Source organism: Leptonychotes weddellii, chromosome 3 (assembly GCF_054177405.1).
Source record: "Leptonychotes weddellii isolate Sample4059 chromosome 3, ASM5417740v2, whole genome shotgun sequence".
NCBI classification, from domain to species: Eukaryota; Metazoa; Chordata; class Mammalia; order Carnivora; family Phocidae; genus Leptonychotes; species Leptonychotes weddellii.
In genome coordinates, this window is record NC_138371.1 from 40,584,659 (window position 1) to 40,604,526 (window position 19,868).

Sequence of the window (19,868 nt, forward strand, 5' to 3'; positions counted from 1 at the left end):
TCCCTTAAGCTAACAAAGCCACATTGGGAAATTCCTAATAAATGCCATCACAGCAGTGATTCAGCTGGGATCACCATCCATAATTAAGAGATTCTCCAACATGAAGTGGCTGTAGTTAAAGAAAGGGACCCTCAACATTATGGGAAAAGATATATAAAGATTCTCTATACCCAAGGTTCCCAATGATGAATGCATCTGCCATCCCAGTACAGTGAAGGGGTCTTGGTGGCCAAGTTTCACAGCCTGAATAGATAGAGTGAGGTGAGATCGGGCAACTATTAGCAGTTGGCAAACAACTTAAGATTGCTTTTGGCCAGGAATGAGAAGGGGTCAAAGAAACTGATATAGGACAACCCTCCTTACAAGCCCAGAAAGCATGGAGTGGTGATGGGGAGCTCCTGGCAACATTAAGTACAGCACCCATTTAGATACACAGTACATAAACAGAAGAGGGATTTGGTTTTATGATCACTCTCACTAGAGACACACTCAAAAGTTTATCATTCTGACAACCCATGGAACTGGAACTATTCAGCAACACATGGTTTCCAAATTCCTAAATTACTCTGTGCAAGGATAACCACATTAAGGTATAGCAAAATCTATGATAGATTACCAGCAGCCCTCACACAATTCTATCTCAAGAGAAAATTTAAAAATCAGTGGGCAAAAAAGATGAAGAAGAAGGTAGCAGGAGGGGAAGAATGAAGAGGGGGAAATCGGAGGGGTAGACGAACCATGAGAGACGATGGACTCTGAAAAACAAACTGAGGGTTCTAGAGGGGAGGGGGGGTAGGGAGGATGGGTTAGCCTGGTAATGGGTATTGAGGAGGGCACATTCTGCATGGAGAACTGGGTGTTATGCACAAACAATGAATCATGGAACACTACATCTAAAACTAATGATGTAATGTATGGGGATTAACATAAGAATAAAAAAAGAAAAGAAAAAAAAATCAGTGGGCAAACATAGATCTGGCAACACATCTCAATACAGATCACAGAAAAAAATTCCCATTGGGAAAATGATTTAACAGGATAATTCCAGTCACACATAAAATTGTAACTGACCAAGGTCTAAATCGGTGTTTCTCATACTTGAATGGGCACCTGGGGGCCTTGTTAAAATACAGATCCTGATTCCCTATGTCTGGGATGAGGCCTGAGACCCTTCATTTCTAACAAGCATACAGGTAATGCCAATGCTGCTGGTCTTCAAACCAAACTATGACAGCTAGAATACCTAGAGCACAATACCGAGATATCAGTCTGGATCTCCTGTCATAAGTTTCTTGGGTTACCAGTGTAGGTACCACAAGGGACCTGGGAGAATTTACTGTCCCAAGACAGTACCTTTATTATCCCAAGTCAGCCACCATAACCAGTTTAAGGTGGCACCAGGGTATATTGAAACTACTGAACAACTACTAAGGGAGCTCTGAAAAACAGGACCTATGTCACTCTAGTGCCACTATACGGCACTACAGGTGGCCCCTAAGGCTGGCCTGAACTGTTCCTCAGGCAGAGAGAACATCAACTGAGCACAAGCTCCCATCCAAGACTAATAAAATGATAATAATTAAGAACTTAATACTGTAAGCAGAACAGAAGAACTAGTAGCAAAAAAGAGATTTCAACAAATTACAAAAAAAAAAGAAGAGAAGAACAGGGGCCCCTGGGTGACTCAGATGGTTAAGCGTCTGCTTAGGTCATGATCCCAGGGTCCTGGGATCGAGCCCCACATCGGGCTCCTGGCTCAGCCGGGAGCCTGCTTCTCCCTCTTCCTCTCCCCTTATTCATGTTCTCTCTATCTCTATCTCTCTGTCTCAAATGAATAAATAAAAATCTTTAAGAAAAAAAAGAGAGAGAAGAAGAGAGAAACCAACTGTCCAGCAGAACAGAGAGCCTTCAGGCTTAAAATGTGCAGACAAGCAAAAACTACAGACTCTTCTATTAAGAAACTGAATAAGGGGGGCGCCTGGGTGGCTCAGTCATTAAGCGTCTGCCTTCGGCTCAGGTCATGATCCCAGGGTCCTGGGATCGAGTCCCACATCGGGCTCTCTGCTCGGCAGGAAGCCTACTTCTCCCTCTCCCACTCCCCCTGCTTGTGTTCCTGCTCTCGCTATCTCTCTCTCTGTCACATAAATAAATAAAATCTTTAAAAAAAAAAAAAAAGAAACTGAATAAGGATAATCTGTCATGAACCAATTACAATTATCTAATTTTGTGCGAGGAAGAAGAAAAGAAAAGAGGAAGGGAAGGAACGGGGTTGGGGGGGGGGGGAAGAAAGAGATGAAATGAATTTCCTGAGAACTAGAGCAGTGAGTATGGGTGCAGTGTGCTAAGCCCCCACCCCATGATGGCACCTGTGATTCCCCCAGACTGTGGGAACAGGACCAGGATTTTGATTAATTAATACTCAAGTGAAGCCTGACAGTCAGTTAAGTCCAGGCACAAACACTGAGTTCCCAATTAGACTTCTATTCACAGAAAAAGATGGCTTGGAGGAAAAAGACCTGAAAAGCAAAACAAAACTGACCTCCTAAAAAAGAGATAATTTAAGGAACAAATAATTTAAAAATAGAAATAAAACTTATTATCTCTAGAGAGATTCAAGATTTTGTATCCATAAGACAACAATATGAAGTTGTAAAAAAGCAGTAAAATTTGAAAACTCTCTTGGAGGGGTGCCTGAGTAGCTCAGTCAGTTGGTTGAGAGTCTGACTCTTGATTTTTGCTCGGGCCATGATCTCAGGGTCATGGGATCAAGCCCCACATCAGCCTCCGTGCTGGGCACAGAGCCTGCTTGGGATTCTTTCTCTCTCTCTCCCTCCGCCCTCCCCACCACCCTTGTTCTCTCTCTCTAAAAAAATAAAAAAATGCTCTTGGAAATTAAACATAAAACGTTCAAAAAAATCCGGAAGGGATAAAAGAGAGTCAGCCATCCCTAAAAACTTAGAGAAAAAGGAAAAGATACAAAACTTGAGAAAAACAGTAAGAGAGAAATAACATAAGGTCCTAAACCAACAATAATGAGTTTCATTAAAAGAGGAAAATGATCAAAGTTATGACAGATGTAAGTACATAACCCAGAGCTGAAAAAGAAACGAATTTTCAGATTCAAAACGTCTCACAAGTGCTCAGCATAATAAGCAAATGAGTAATAAAAGACACACATCTAGAGACATTCTTGAAAAACTGAAGAATAGAAACCAAGGAAAGATCCTAAGAACATTCAGAAAGAAATACTTATCAGCTAGAAAGAAAGAACTAGAATGAATTCATCTTCCCATCAGCAACAATGGACAGCCAAAGGTACTCAATGTCTTCAAAGTTCTGAAAAATTATTTTCAATCTAGAATTGTAGATCTACCAGACTAGAGAGAGAAAGTCAACAAGTGAAAGTGCAAAACAAAGTCATTCTCGTACATAAAAGTCTACCTCTCATGTCCCCTTTCTGTGGTAGTTAACTAAAGATGTACATGAAAAAAATGAGAATTAATACTAAGAAAGAGGAAGGCATGGGATATGTGAAATAATGGAAACAACTAGTATTCCTATGAAAAAAATTCCAGGATGGGAGCTGTGTAGAACGCCTGACAGGCAATCAGTCCAAATAAGAAATTAGGTTCTAAATCTAATGCTTTAAAAAAAATGGAATAGAATAAATTACCAGCTATAGCTAGAATAAGTAAAAGAGCTGGATTTAATTGCTGACATGATGAAGAAAATTTCTTCACTTGAAAAAAGGAAAAAAAAAAAACAAAAAACCAAAACCCAAACCTTGGAAAACCCAGAAAAAGCAAGAACTATGTAAGTCCATATATAAGCAAATTTTGAGCCGGTGATAGGAGAACAAGAAAGGAGATTCCATTTAATTGGGACAATAGAAATATTCTCATTTGTTATACAAATGACACATAACATGGATTTTTAGGAAATGTAATCCTAGCACAATACTTGGCTTTGCATTGAAAATTATTTTTAGTCATACAGTATACTCCAGATAAGTTTTCAACTTTTAGAATCAATTTTCAAACAAAAGATGGAGACTTAAAAATGGCTGCAAAAGACGACAAGTTATTAAGCTCGATAACATAAAAGTAGAGCTGACATGATTGAGAGAGGGAAGAGCAAGTAAAAGAGTGGGAGTGTTCATAATTCATAACCTCATCTAGCATTATAGGAACTCAAGAAGCACTGAAGCTGAGAGATCAAGAAAAGGAAGCTGGAGTACATATTTAGAATGGTAAAGGGAAAACAAAGGTAAGAAAGCTCAACTATTCTTTATCTTTTTAACATTTTTTTAAAAAGATTTATTTATTTGAGAGAGAGCGAGTGAGACTGGGTGGAGGAGCAGAGGGAGAGGGAGGGAATCTCTAGACTCCCTGCTAAGTGCAGAGCCCAAGGTGGGGCTCAATCTCACAACCCTGAGATCATGAGCTGAGCTGAAATCAAGAGTAGGATGCTTAACCGACTGAGCCACCCAGGTGCCCCACCTCTTCTTCTTTCATAGAGAAAAGTAAATAGATAAGATCCTTTATTGAAAATCATTATAAAAAATAATGTAACCACAATGTTTAAAATTAAAAACAAATAGAAAAAACAGGAAGTAGGGCTGGGGAGAGAGGGTTAATATAATCTGTAAATGTATTTTCTTTTTTTACCCTACACATATAATTAAAATGTTACAAGAAAAAATTCTCGCCATCCCAAACCCCAAGAGAAAAGTACTTTGACAGTTTCACTGGTAAACCAGAATTAATTAAGAACATTTTGTTGTATACCTGAGACTCTTCAGAGTGATACTGAAAGAATTCCATATTGCCCATAACGCCAGTCCCCAGAACAGACATGAGAGCCATCTTATGATCAGATACTCTAGTTTTCTGCCAAATAACTGCCTAGGAACAAAAAGACACAGACAACTTTTAACACAATTTAGATTTACTAAACTCAAATACTTACCCCATTTATTTCTGTATTTAGCATTCATCCCCAGCTTATAATTTCAGTATCATTTAGAAGAGATGCGTGGGCCGTAAAGTCAGAACTCTGGTTCTGAATTTTATCAACTGTATATGTTATGGTATAAAATCTATTTAACTTACCCTAACCTCAGTTTTCTCCTCTCTACAAGATGACTAAGAATATTTATCTCCCAGAGTTGATGAAAGATGAAAATATACAATGTAGGCAAACACACAGGACAGTGCCTAATCCTAAACCTTATATATACCTCAGAGTATATTTAAATTAAATTGTTACTCCCAGTAAGGTATTACTATTTTATTGAGGATGGACAACTAAAAGCTATAAGATTTCTATAAATAGTCAAACTGGTGTAAAAATTTGGGATAATGCATGCTCTTTAAAATTATCTTTGCAATTACCATGTACATACAGACCACTTAAAAAAGCTAACTGAACCTCATAGACATAAAAAAGCTAAATGATGTGCTTGGATTTTTTTCACCGGAAATATGTAGTAGGGTAGTTTAAGAGAATCATGGTCCAGAAAGACTGGACCAAAGTTTGTGAAGTGCACCATCAGGTATGATATATTCCAATTTGTTCAGTTAACAAGGTCCAATTATAGTGAATCTCTTAAGAAACACAGACATAATTTGTTCATTAACAAATATTCACCTAGCACCTCCTAAATCCTGAGAAAAATTTGTAAAGGACGTAGGAGAAAACATCAACATTCAAGGGACTTGAAAGAGGAAGAAGAGGCTGAAAAGAAGCAGTGGACACAGAGGCAGGTAAAGCTATAGGATAGTATGGTACACAGAACAAGAAAATTTTTTAAGAGGAAAGTAGTCATACAAGACCAATGTCAAGAGACCAAAGTAGGAAGAGAGATAACGCCACAGGATTTAGCAATCAGAAGAGTGTGAGCAGTTCTAGGGAAGGAGAGTAAACGAAGCCAAATTTCAATTACTGAATAGTGATTATACAGAGAACATAAAAAAAAAGAACATAGACAGCATTTCAGAAAGTTTCACTGTAAAGTAAAAGCAGATCGAGCAATAACTAGAGGCAGGTGTGGATCAAGGGTGGGTCTTAATATGACACACTTGAACTGGAAGCAGTGAAGAAAGATAAGTAGGTTTGTAGATTCAATGACTAAAGGTTAAGGAAGTTCCTTTCTATTTTTCCCCTGTAATGTACAAAAGTTGTATTTGTTGTGAGTGAAAAGACAGTGATTTAAATATCTGATTGTAGAGAAGGTGAGAGAGAGAGAGAGACTCTAACTAGACCAGACTAGACCAAAGGATTCTGGCCAAATGAGCTCCTTAATACGACCAGGAACCTCTACAGGCAGTTTGAAGTACTAAGAGTACTATATATAATAAAATGAAAAGTGAAGTAAATGGATTCATGTTGTCCTCTAAACGGCATGTTGGGGGAGAGCAGTGAAGGGAAGTGCCCTTCTGGACATGGTAATTAGCACTGACTCTGCATGTTGATGTGTATCATTTGTAAACCACTCTGTTTTTAGAATCTTAAAGACAAACCTGCTTAGGAAAACAGAGGTACTATAACAACTACTCAATTAAGACAAATTACCTGAAATTTAATGTAACAGAAAAACCTTTTACCTATTCCTAGGGTTTTATTAATACTAATCAAATAGGAGTTATGATTTATGAAGAACTTACCTGGCACTACTATTTTAGAAACCACTGTTAATTTTCACAACTTTTTCACATAGGTATTATTATCTCTTTATACAGAGGAGGAAACTGAAGCTCAGACTGACTGATTTACCCAAAGAAACTTAGGTAGTAGGTCATGGAACCATGATTTATATCCCATCTTTTTGGCTCCAAACTTACTATTTTTACTCTGCTAACATCTAGTCAAAGACAGTAATAAGTTAGAGCCAACACCAGACCCTAACTGAGAATTCTCAAAGACAAATGCATGTTCATGTATGATTACCCTCCACGGCCATGTGATACACTCTACTCTCTAATCAACTTGAGGGTATTAATGCATTCTCAAACCAAAATTATTTTTAATCTATTCATTTAAAATAAATAAATAATTGGGTTCCCCAAATCAAAGAAGCCACACCAGAATAATAGAAGTCCAAAAAGATTGGGAGCTACTACCCTAGCATCCTAAAATCAGAGTATTTTTGAGTTCAGTTGTCAGTACCAACCTTAATCTTATTATACAGATCCTTATACCTAAGGGTTTCTAAATTTCCATTAATTTTCATTCATTTATATTCATATAAATACAGTTGTGCAGTAATTAGGACCAAAGTGCACAGCAAAATGACACAATTAGAAAAACAATTCAGGTATTGTTCCATACTAAATTTCACCTTTCCACTATTATCTATTGCTTTGAAAATGATCTGAATTAGAAAAAATAAAGTACATGAAGAAATCAAAGTATAAAAATAAATTGTAAACAATTAAAAAACTGAGGTGTATGTTCAATGTGTATATTTCCTCTCTTTTTTTAAAGTTTATTTATTTGAGAGAGAGAGACACCACAGAGAATGAGCAGGAGGAAAGGCAGAGGGAGGGAGAATCCCAAGCAGACTCCACACTGAACACGGAGCCCAACGTGGGCCTCCATCTCATGACCCTGAGGATCGTGACCTCGGCCAAAACCAAGAGTTGAATGCTTAATCGACACACCACCCAGGTGCTCCTCAATGTTATATTTCTAAACAAAAAATTGTATCTTGGTAACTACATTTATTCTTAAAGGACAATACATTAGACTATTTAAAATTGGAACTGCTCCAGGAAATATGGGATCAGAGTCACAAATATATTTTTAATCTTTAATTTTATCACATATAATATATAAATACTTGGGCTAAATTAAAATTTTTGGAGGAACTCATTTTGAATTTTTTTTAAAGCTCTATTTATTTTTAGAGAGAGAGAAAGAGAGCACGGGGGGGTGAGGCAAGGAGAGAGACTCTTAAGTAGACTCTGTGCTGAGGCTGGGGCCAGACACAGCACTCAATCCCACCACCCTGAGATTACAACCCGAGCAGAAACCAAGAGTTGGAGGCTTAACTGACTGCACCACTCAGGTGTCCCACTCTTTTGAACTTATTCAGCAAATATTTATTGAGCATCTACTTCATATCACATTCCATGCTAAAAGCTGGGAAATCAAAGATAAAAGGATAAGGAACTGGCTCTTAGGAGCTAAAAATATAAAAGGAAAACAAGATACTAAAATAATTATAATGCATTATAAAAACTGCTATTATAAAACATAGTAGAGGCATTGTAGTAGAAACCTAAGTCTACTTTGGCTATTATTCACTAATATTAATACTGTGGCTGAGGGGTGCCTGGGTGGCACAGTCGGTTAAATGTCTGACTCTTGGTTTCGGCTCAGGTCATGATCTCAGGGTCATGAGACTGCATGTGCAGTGAGACCTGAAAGGAGGCTGCCACCCATGACTCATGGGACAGGCACTACTGGCAGATAGAAGGGCACATGCAAAGGCATGGAAGCATAGAGAATATGGGTTGCTGGAGATGAAGCTGGACAGAAAGGAGCAAGATCATGAATGACCAATCATATCACACAAAGAAGTTTACAGTTTATCTTATTTGCAATGCAGAGTTACTAGAGAAAGAAATCTAACTGGGAAAATGCTTGATCAGATATGGATGTTAGAAAGAGATCTGTGGACTTTAAGGACATTATGCTAAGTGAGAGAATCAGATAGAGAAAGACAAATACTGTATGATATTCATATGTGGAATCTAAAACCAAACTCATAGAAACCAGAGAATAAAATGATAGTTATTAGGGAATAGGAGGTGGGAAGATAGGACAGATGTTGTTTAAAGGTACAAATTTGCAACAAGTAGTAAATAAGTCCTAGAGATCTAATGCACAATATAGCAAATAATTAACAATAGTATTGTATAATAATCATCAAACTTGCAGAGACTAGAACCTAATTATCCCAATCACTAAAAAGAAATGATAATTATGTAATATGATAGAGATGCTAATTATTGCTACAATGGCAATCACATTACAATATATAAATGTACCAAATTAACATGTTATATACCTTAAATTTACATAATGTTGTATGTCAACTATATTTCCATAAAAAAGATCTTTTATAAGAATGATTTAGTGAGAACTGAAACTAAAGCAATATGGATTTTTAAAAATGTGATTAAATTAATCCAGCTCAAAGATTCTCACTTTTACTGAGGACATGCAAAATGGATGAAGGTCACATTCACAAAATATTTCAATATTTTCAAGAGGCACTAGGATTGTGTAGTTTTCCTGGCACACTAGCTAAAATGCTACCACTTTTTGACTTCCAAGTCACTTCCACTGACTTGGAATGCAAGTCAATGAAAGTGACAATTACAGGATTATTCCTCTAATTATTTTAAGGTAAAACATTTGCATACTTTGGTATTTACTAATATTAATACTGTGGCTGAGGGGTGCCTGGGTGGCACAGTCGGTTAAATGTCTGACTCTTGGTTTCGGCTCAGGTCATGATCTCAGGGTTATGAGACTGAGTGCCAGGTTGGGCTCTGTGCTCAGCATGGAGTCTGCTTAACACTCTCCCCCCCTCTGCCCCTCCCCCCATCAAATAAATAAATAAATCTAAAAAAAAATACTGTGGCTGAGATTCACTGGACTAGGTAATAGAACCAAGCATATTGCTAAGAGGGAGAAGAGCACAGTGATAAACTAAAGGATATAAAATAGACTTGATGTGACTTGGTGATGGCATGTGGAGAGGAAGAAAAGAACAATCGGGAATGTGACTGAGTCCCTGGTATCAAGAACAGTGTCAGGTACCCAACAGGGCCCAATAAACAATTTGTTGAAGGAGTGAACATTTGTAGAATACATTTTTCTAGAGAAAAGTAACCCCAGTGGAGTTGAAAACTACCTCTTTATTTTTAAAAATTAAGACTGCTGATTATCACACCACTATATGGGTTAGAAATTATAGTCTTTGTCTACTCATTTACTTTAGGAAATCCAAAGTAGCCTTTGTTTTTCTTTCGTTTTTTAAATATTAGTCTTATTGAGATATGATTCATAAACCATACAATTCACCCATTTTAAGTAAACAAGTCAATGGTTTTTAGTATATTCACAGGGTTATGCAACCATCACAACTAATTATAGAACAATTTTATCATTTCAAAGAAACACCCTGTACCCATTAGCAGTCACTCTCCATTCCCTGCCACCTTCACCCAAGGTAATCACTAATTTACTTTCTGTCTTTATAAATTTGCCTACTTTAGGTTTTTCATATAAATGGAATTATATAATACATAGTCTTTTATGAGTGGCTTCTTTTACCTAATGGAACATTTTCAAGGCTTATCCATGTTGTATCAGTACCTCTTCCTTTTTTAAAATGGCTAACTAATATTCCATTTTATGGATATACTTTTGAATTATCCTTTCATTAGATGATGTATATTTGGGTTATTTCCACTTTTTGGCTATTATGAATGATGCTGCTATGAACATTCATGTACAAGTTTTTATGTGAAATATGTTTCCATTTCTCTTGCTTAATATTCCTAGAAGTGAAATTGCTGGGTAATATGGTAACTCTTTCTTTATTGAGGAACTGCCAGACTGTAATCTTTGCATTTCCTATGTGTGTGTTTGTATGTATGTGTGTGTGTTTGTGTATGAGTGTAAAAAGACAAAGAAGTGCTGGCTTCTGTTATTACAGCTGTTATTTTAAGCCAGCTAGTAGCTGGTGTTTTAAGGAACGATATTCAAAATAACAGAAAGTAGGTAAGGTTCTGAATAATCTGCTGTATTGGGAATGAAGTGCCCTTGTTTCGTACTTACCATACCACAAGTTACTTTGAACAAGGAACAGCTGAGTAACAACAATTTATTCATGAAAAGTTTCTCTCTCTAAAGCTATGCTACATCTCTGATACAAACATGTAAATATATTTAAAGTAAGTAGTCAAGAAAACTTTCAAGAAAACTAATGTTTTAAAATTCCAAAATTTCCTGCACTGATAACAGATATAAAGCTTGGGTTAGTTCTAATGTAAACATCATATTATCTTAGTTTACATTAGAGTGTTGCCTCAGGTGATGCCTAAAGATATAAATCTTAGCTGCTGATTAATGCAAAGATGTTATTTCACTGCCTAACCTGCTGAGTAGCTAGCTAGTGCACAGAATTGTAAAAAGATCACTTGAAGAAATGGGTTCTAAAAATGCTGTCAAACATGAGAATCATTAAATGAGGAATTTCATTTTTAAGTAAATACTGGTAATAGTTCTAGAACATTATTTCACAGTAGGCAATTACTGCATCAGATCAAGGGGGTAATTTAGGAGGGTTTTCTAAATTAGTTACAGTTGGGACAGCAATAAATGATTACAGAGATCTGCCAACAAGTTAAATCTTCACTATTGCTCAGGCAACTAAAATTCATTTTCAAAACAGCACCCATTATCAAAATAATGGATTAAAAATTTTTTAAATGTGGTAATTAAAAATTAAAGATCTTTATTTTTTAAAAAACATAATTTTTAAATACTGTATTTACTACAGCAAATAGTTGTTCATTTGCTTTTTCTACCATTTCATCAATTCTATATTATTTTCTAAAACAGAGACTTTCTTTTCACTTCCTGAAGTTTTCCATATATTTTACCCTAAGGCAGAACTCTTAACGTGCTAAAAATACGTGCACATACCCCCATATGTTTTCTATCTAGGTCACACAAAGTTGGAGCATCTGGATGTGCCAAGTAAGAATTGACTCTAGTCAGTATGATGACAGTGCAAAAACACCTCAATAAAAAATATATTATTACATGCACACCAAGTAATTGATTGACAATAGCCAAATATATCTTGCCACTCTTCCTACTTCATTGACATACACTATATGAAGGAAATGATCAGATGAGAATGCATTCAGTATTAAATTAGTAAATCTCAATTGTAGAAGGCAATTTGTGATAGCAGGAAAGAGGAGGTTGCACACAGATGATATAGAATTAACTAAAAAGTGCAGTGCTACTAAGACTGCCTGAACAAAGGTGACTCCTTCTAGATGATGTAATAAAAATATATATATATTGGCCTAGAATGCAATCAAACCTTTCATACAAATTATATGCACAAATATACTAATAAGTTCACATCTGAATTTCTTTTAAAAAAACTTTTACTTCCATTATAATATCATTATATTTTTGATTCTTGCTAAGCAGACTCAGACTTTTAAAAAGGATTCTATCTTGGTAAAAGTTATTCAGCACAATTCTGAATTTAATATCTCTTATCCCTACTTTTACTCAGCTTAAATATCTCTTATTTTATATTCATTTTTTGAAATAGAGTATACATAATTACTTTTCCTGAAGATTGCAAAGAAATTAGTAATAGTAACTTCACCTATGGGAGAGGAAACTTACAGGGACTAGGTAGGTAAGAGACAAAAATGAGAGTAATTTTTTTCACTCTACCTTTTCATACTTTTTGGTTTTTGACCCGTATAAAGATATGATTTATGTAAAAATTTAAAAACATAAAGTTAATTTTTACATAACTTTCAAAGGGAGATTGTAGATACTCTTTGTGGTCTTTAAAACAAGAAAGATTATTTCCAAGATTGGATTAACCTTGTCTTATCAGAAATGTTTTTCTTGTCTAGACCCTCTTCTCCATGCTCTGTGCAACTGCCTTGATTACTGAACCAGCTACTTGTATTACACAACCACTAAACATAATTTGGCCCACCCTCCAACTGCAATGAGAATTATCTTATTTTGTTAGTCTCCTAATTAAATGTTCGTTCACAACCTCCTTAGGGGCTTCCTTGGTTAATCTGAAACTGGCCCCTGTAGGTAGAAGGCAGAAGAGACCAAAGAAAAGAGGCCAACCACTCCAGATTGGTAGGTGGTGGTTTTAATAATCAAGGGAACTTATGAGGCTTATGAGGTCTTGGGTGGCTGCAAGATAAGTAGATCTCTGCACCCACCCTCCTGAATTTTAAATGTCTATATAAGGCCTTAACTGGGTTGTCTCGCACAATGTCCAGATGGTCTCAACAACACTTTACTCTCTCAGGGCTATGTCCTTGGAACAGCTCCCACTGTGGGAATGGTAGACAGAGCAGGCACAGGGGCAGAGGCGGAGGAATGGGAGGGGTGCGCTGAGGAGCTACAAATTGCCCAGGGTCCAGCTCAAGGGTCAACCGGTGGTCATATCCTCTTAATTACCTCCTCCAACATGAAACTATTTATTTTAGGGGCACCTGGGTGGCTCAGTCATTAAGCGTCTGCCTTCAGCTCAGGTCATGATCCCAGGGTCCTGGGATCGAGCTCCGCGGGAAGCCTGCTTCTCCCTCTCCCACTCCCCCTGCTTGTGTTCCCTCTCTCGCTGTGTCTCTCTCTGTCAAATAAATAAATAAAATCTTTAAAAAAAAAAAAACTACTTATTTTATTTCCTTTGGCCACACGGCAAGAAGTCTACACTCCCATATAAGGTATACAAGGTCCTTTAGAATCTAGACCCAAGCACCTTTCCAGCCTCATTTTCTATTTTCCTACACCAGCTTTCCCTGACCTCTGAGGACTCTTTGGCTTTGCATGTGCTTTTGAATGCCACTGCTCAACGTCCTTCTCAAAAACCAGTTCTAAGCTACTTCCTCTGAAAATACCTTTTGAACCCGAGAAGCATTTAATAACTGCCTCCAGATTACTGTCTCAATACTATTTACAGAAAACCCTTCAGATCAGCCTTTCTGATAAGCTCTTTCATCTTGGAACTCCGAGGCAACCATTACTTTCACCCATATTTAACTTTACAGAAAAGGTTAAGTGCAAATCAAGCTGCTATTGCTTTATAACAACATCTCATTTCAGCTTTTCCTCTTTATTCTCACTGAATAGAACACCTTACCTATTAATTTTTTCATGAGATTTTTATTTTCCAAACTTGCTCATACTTCTAAATGAAGCTACCTCAACTATCTCTTCTGGAATACAAATCCATCCCCCACATGGTTCTCTAGTTGTTCTCTTTCAGATCAAGACCAGTAATGGATAGAAAATCCAGACAGAAGATTAATAAGGAAATAGAGGACTTGAACAATACTACAGACCAAACAGACCTAACAGACATATACAGAACGATCCACCCAACAGCAGCAGAATACATATTCTTCTCAAACTCACACAGATCTTTCTCCAGGATAGACCAAGTGTTAAGACAAAACAAATCTTAACAAATTTAAGCAGACTGAAACATACCAAGGAATTTTTTCTGACCACAATGGAATGAATCTAGAAATCAACAGGAAGTGGAAAATTCACAGTATGTAGAAATTAAATAACACTCTTGAACAACCACTGAATCAAAGAAACAAAAAGAATATTAGAAAATACCTTGAGATAAACGAAAACAAAACTTATGTGCTGTAGTACAAAAAGTACAGTTTATCCATAGCAATAATGCCTACATTAAAAAAGAAAGATGTCAAGCAAACAACCTAACTATACACCTCAAGGAGCTAGAAAAACAACAAACTAAGGTTAAAGTTAGTAGAAGGAAGGAAATAAAGATTAGAGCAGAGCAGAAATAAATGAAACAGAAAATAGAAAAAGAGCAGGAAAAAACCAAAACTAAGACTTGGTTTTTTTGAAAAGAAACAAAATTGACAAACCTTTAGCTAGAATAAGAAAAAAAAAAGACCCAAATAAAATTAAAAATGAAGTGATATTACAACTAATGCCACAGAAATAAAAAGAATCATGAGAGACTATATGAACAATTATATGCCAACAAACAGGATAATCGAGAGGGCTCAATTCCTAGAAATATACAACCTACCAAAACTTAATCATGAAGAAAGAAAAAGTCTGAACAGAATTACAACTAGTATAGAGACTAAATCAAAAATCAAAAACCTTTCAACAAAGAAAGCCTAGGACCAGATGGCTCACTGAGGAATTCTACCAAACATTTATTTAAGAATTAACACCAATCCTTCACAAACTCTTCCAAAAAACTGAAAGAAGAAAGACTTCAAAACTCATTTTATGAGGCCAGCATTACCCTGATACCAAAGCCAGACAAGAACACTGTGAGGAAAGAATACAGGCCAAATCCCTGATGCATATAGATACAAAAATCCTCAACAGAACACTAGAAACTGAATCCAACAACATATTAAACAGATCATACACCAACAGGATTTATCTCTAGGGTGAAGGAATGGCTCAACATACGCATTTCAATTAATGTGATACACTATATTAACAAAATAAAGGATAAAAGTCACATGATTGTCTTAATGGGTGCAGAAAAAGCATCTGACAAAATTTAATACCCTTTCATGATTAAAAACTCAATAAAATATGAATAGAAGGAAAATAACTCAACACAATAAAAAGCCATCTTTTTGGCTTTTATCCCATTGAAACCATCAAAAAAAAAAAAAAAACTGAAAAGCTTTTTTTAAAGAAAAAACATCAAGAACAAGACATGGATGCCTATTCTTGCCACTTCTATTCATCATAAAATTGAAAGTCCTAGCTAAAGCAATTAGGCAAGAGAAAGAAATAAAAGGCATCCAAATCAGAAAGGAAGAAGTAAAATTGTCCCTGTTTGTAGATGACATGATCATCTATATAGAAAACCCTGAAGACTCCATCAAAAAACAGTTAGAAATTCAGTAAAGTTGCAGGATACAAAATCAAGATACAAAAAACAGCTATGTTTCTATACACTAACAATGAGCTATCTGAAAAAAAAAATTAGAAAAACAATCCCATTTACAATAGCACCAAAAAAGAATAAAATACTTAGCAATAAATTTAAAGAGGTGAAAGACTTGTACACTAAAAACTACAAAACACTGATGAAAGAAATCAAAGATGACAAATGAGAAGGCATCCTGTGTTCATAGATCAGAAGATTTAATATTGTTAAGATGTCCATATTAGCCAAAGCGATCTACAAATTCAATGCAATTCCTACCAAACATCTTAATGACATTCTTTGCAGAAATAGAAAAACACAATTCTAAAACTCATGGAAGGAGTTTTAGACCACAAATAGCCAAATCAATCCAGAGATAAAGAACAAAACTGGAGGCATCATACTTCCTAGTTTCAAAATACATTACAAAGTTACAGTAAGCAAAAACAGTATGGTACTGGCAAAAAGATAGATATAAAGGCCAATGGAAAAGAATAGAGAGCCCAGAAATAAATCCATGCATATATGGTTAACTGATGTCTGACAAGGGTGTCAAGAATACACAATGGGGAAAGAAGAGTCTCTGCAACCAACAGTGCTGGGAAAATGATATAAATATAAAAGAATGAAATTGGACCCTTATCTTACATCATACACAGAAATCAACTTAAAATGGATTAAAGACTTAAATACAAGACCTAAAATTGTAAAACTCCTAAAAGAGAAAAGCTTCATGACACTGATCTTGGCAATGATTTCTTTGATATTACACCAAAAGCAAAAGCAATAAAAGAAAAATAGACAAAGGGACTACATCAAACTAAAATGTTTCTGCACAGCTAAGGAAGCTATCAACAGAATGAAAAGCCAACCCATGGGATGGCAGAAAACATGTGCAAAGCATATACCTGATGGTTAATTCCAAAGTATATAACGCTTTCCTAAAACTATTAAAAACACTAGTAACACAAATAAAAAATGGGCTAAGAACTTGAAAGACATTTCTCCAAAGAAGAAAATATAAATGGCTAACAGATATGTGAAAAAATGTTCAATTTCACTAATCATCAGGTTAAACGCATATCAAAAGCACACTAAAAATCACCTCACACCTGTCAGGATGGCTATTAGCAAAAAAAGACAAGATAAATATTGGGGAAAACGTGGAGAAATTGGAGCCCTTGTATAGTATTTATGGGAATGCAAATACTATGAAAATAGTATGGAGGTACCTCAAAATATTAAAAATAGAGCTACCATATGATCTAGCAATCCAGTCTCATGCCAGAATATTTATTCAAAGGAACTGAAAGCAGGCTCTGAAAGAGATATTAATATTAGCACTCCCATGTTCATTGCAGCACTATTACAATAGCCAAGATGTGTGAACAACTTAAGTGTCCACTGATGGATCAATTGTTAAAGAAATTGTAGTATATACATTTGACAGAATATGATTCAGCCTTAAAAAATAAATTCTACGATATATGACAACATGGATGACTCTTAAGGACATTATGCCAAGTAAAATAAGCCAGTCACAGAAAGACAAATATTACATGATTCCATTTATAGGAGGTATTTAAAATAATTAAATTCATAGAATCAAAAACTGGAATGGTAGTTATCCAGGGGATGGGGGAGGGGGAAATAGGGAGTCACTAATGAATGGGCATTAAATTTCAGTTACGCACAATGAAGAAGTTCTAGAGATCTGTTGTATAACATTGTACCTCTAGTCAACAATACTGCACGGTACACTCAAAATTTTAAGAAGGTAGCTCTCATGTTAAGTGTTCTCAACAAAATGTAGAAAGAAAAAGGAAAGAAAGGAAGAAAGGAAGAAAGGAAGGAAGGAAGGAAGGAAGGAAGGAAGAAAGAAAGAAAGAAAGAAAGAAAGAAAGAAAGAAAGAAAAAGAGCAAATCCACAGATTCTGAGCTTCCAACACTCCCATCAGCTGGCTCCCTGGTACTTTCCTGATGGCATCTCTCTTCCCATGCATCCTATATTATTCAGATAAACGTCCCAATAATAACATCATTTTTCAAATTTTGTGCCTGCTTTTAAAAAACAAGCAGTAAGTTTTAAGGCTAACAAGTAATATCTAGCCTAGAAATGATTAGCTTTTCTTTCTTTCTTAACTGACTAGTTAACAAAACCTCTACTGATGAGGAAACAATAATTTCACTTTAAAACTTCACTTTTTGTTTGATTGTATTAGCTTTTTAGAGTGAAATCAAAATTATGTCAGAATAATACACATGAAGGTAACTACATTTTATTAAAAGTGAAAGTCACCAGGGGGCGCCTGGGTGGCTCAGTCGTTAAGCGTCTGCCTTTGGCTCAGGTCATGATCCCAGGGTCCTCGGATGGAGCCCTACATCGGGCTCCCTGCTCCGCGGGAAGCTGCTTCTCCCTCTCCCACTCCCCCTGCTTGTGTTCCCTCTCTCACTGTGTCTCTGTCAAATAAATAAATAAAATTAAAAAAAAAAAAAAAGTGAAAGTCACAGGGCACCTGGGTGGCTCAGCTGGTTAAGTGTCTGCTCAGGTCATGATCCCAGGCTCCCTGCTCCCTACATCAGGCTTCCTACATCAGGCTCCCTGCTCAGTGGGGAGTCTACTTCTCCCTCTCCCTCTGCCTCCCTTCCGCTCCCCCTGCTTGTGCGCTCTGTTCTCTCTGTCAAATAAATAAATAAAATCTTTAAAAAAATAAATAAATAAAAGTGAAAGTCAGATGCACCCATCCAGGGATAAAAAAGGGATGGTGCCTTACATTTTCCCAGGCATGTAAATTAAATAAATCAGGCATCCTCAAATCTTTTCTATTCATTTTCCACATGCAGTCAGCCAACCAGTCTCATTGATTCTTCCTCGTAATAGCTAACACAGACACCCTTTACTTTCTATGCCCAATGTATTTATCCTAATTCAGGCCCATAGTGCCTGGACTTTTGTTACAGCTTAAAGTTTTAACACTCACTGCTTAAAGCCTCCTATAATTCTTCCCTGCACACTACTGCCAAACTATTAGAGTTAACACCTTGACCAAGTCACTTCCCTACTCCCACTATTCTATTAAAAAAGAAAAAAAAAAGAAAGCAAAAAGGATTCAGCTTAGCATTCAAGACCCTTTATAATCTAGCCTCAAATTATCTTTCACTATCTTCCTCTACTCCTTTATACAAAATATCTGACTCACCTAAATTGACTTAATTGCCTCTAAATGTGCTCTGCACTTATCTACCTATACCTTTTATGTTCACACTATTTCTCTACCTAGAATGACCTTGATCCTTTTATCCACATTAACAAATTCTATAATGTATTAACAAATACCGTAATAGAATACCCCTATGACTCACCCACCCTGGAGTGGGGGTGTCCTAGGTGAGATCACTTTTACAGGTTGTGTGTCTACTCCACTGAATCAATAACACTTACCTTTGCCTAGTGACCAAAGTCAGCTCTCCCTCTTCTGAGACTTTCTAGAAGTACCCAGAAGGAAAGTGTCTCAGGTCTAAGAGCTGATATTTGCTATTTTGCCACTTCTCTGTTCCAGCTGCTGTCTTTAACCCCTAGTGACCATATCTGCCAATATCTTAAGTGCTTAAATACCTATGTTCACGATCTAGAATGCACTAGGGCTACCCATGTGATGGAGCACTCCTGTCCTCCATGCTCCAAACCCCTGACTGCATTCATATACCACGTATTTTTTGAGCACCTATATGAAAGACTACTATAGGCTCTAGGAATACAGCAGTGAAACAATAGTAAAACACCTTTACCCTCATGGAAATTATATTCTAGAGAAGACAAAGACAGTAAATCAAGATAAGTATAGAATATAGCATATTAGATGGTGATGAGTTTTAAGAAGAAAAATACAGCAGGAAAATGGGTTGGGGTAAGGGAAATAGTTGCAATTTTAGGGGAGCTAAAGAAAGTCTGAGAAGTTTTAAAAGACAGATATACAGAAAAGTGTTCTAGGCAAAGAAACTATAAATACAAAGGTCCTGAGTTGAAAGTATGAATGGCAAGGTCAAGGAAAAACAAGGAGGCTAGCTCAGCTGAAGCTAAGTGAGTGAGAGGAAAGAAAGAAATGAGATAAAACATAATGATGGATCA

The 19,868-nt window shown here is 36.3% G+C and overlaps 1 protein-coding gene across 4 annotated transcripts in view; it reads right to left on the reverse strand.

Annotated features, from left to right (window-relative positions):
- PMS1 (PMS1 homolog 1, mismatch repair system component) overlaps positions 1-19,868 on the reverse strand; it is an 87,218-nt gene that overhangs the window by 25,431 nt on the left and 41,919 nt on the right. For all 4 annotated transcript variants that reach the window (XM_031037534.2, XM_031037669.2, XM_031037491.2 and 1 more), the window contains one exon: positions 4,788-4,904. In XM_031037534.2, coding sequence (XP_030893394.2) covers positions 4,788-4,904 — 117 coding nt within the window. The remainder of the gene's footprint in view (positions 1-4,787; positions 4,905-19,868) is intronic.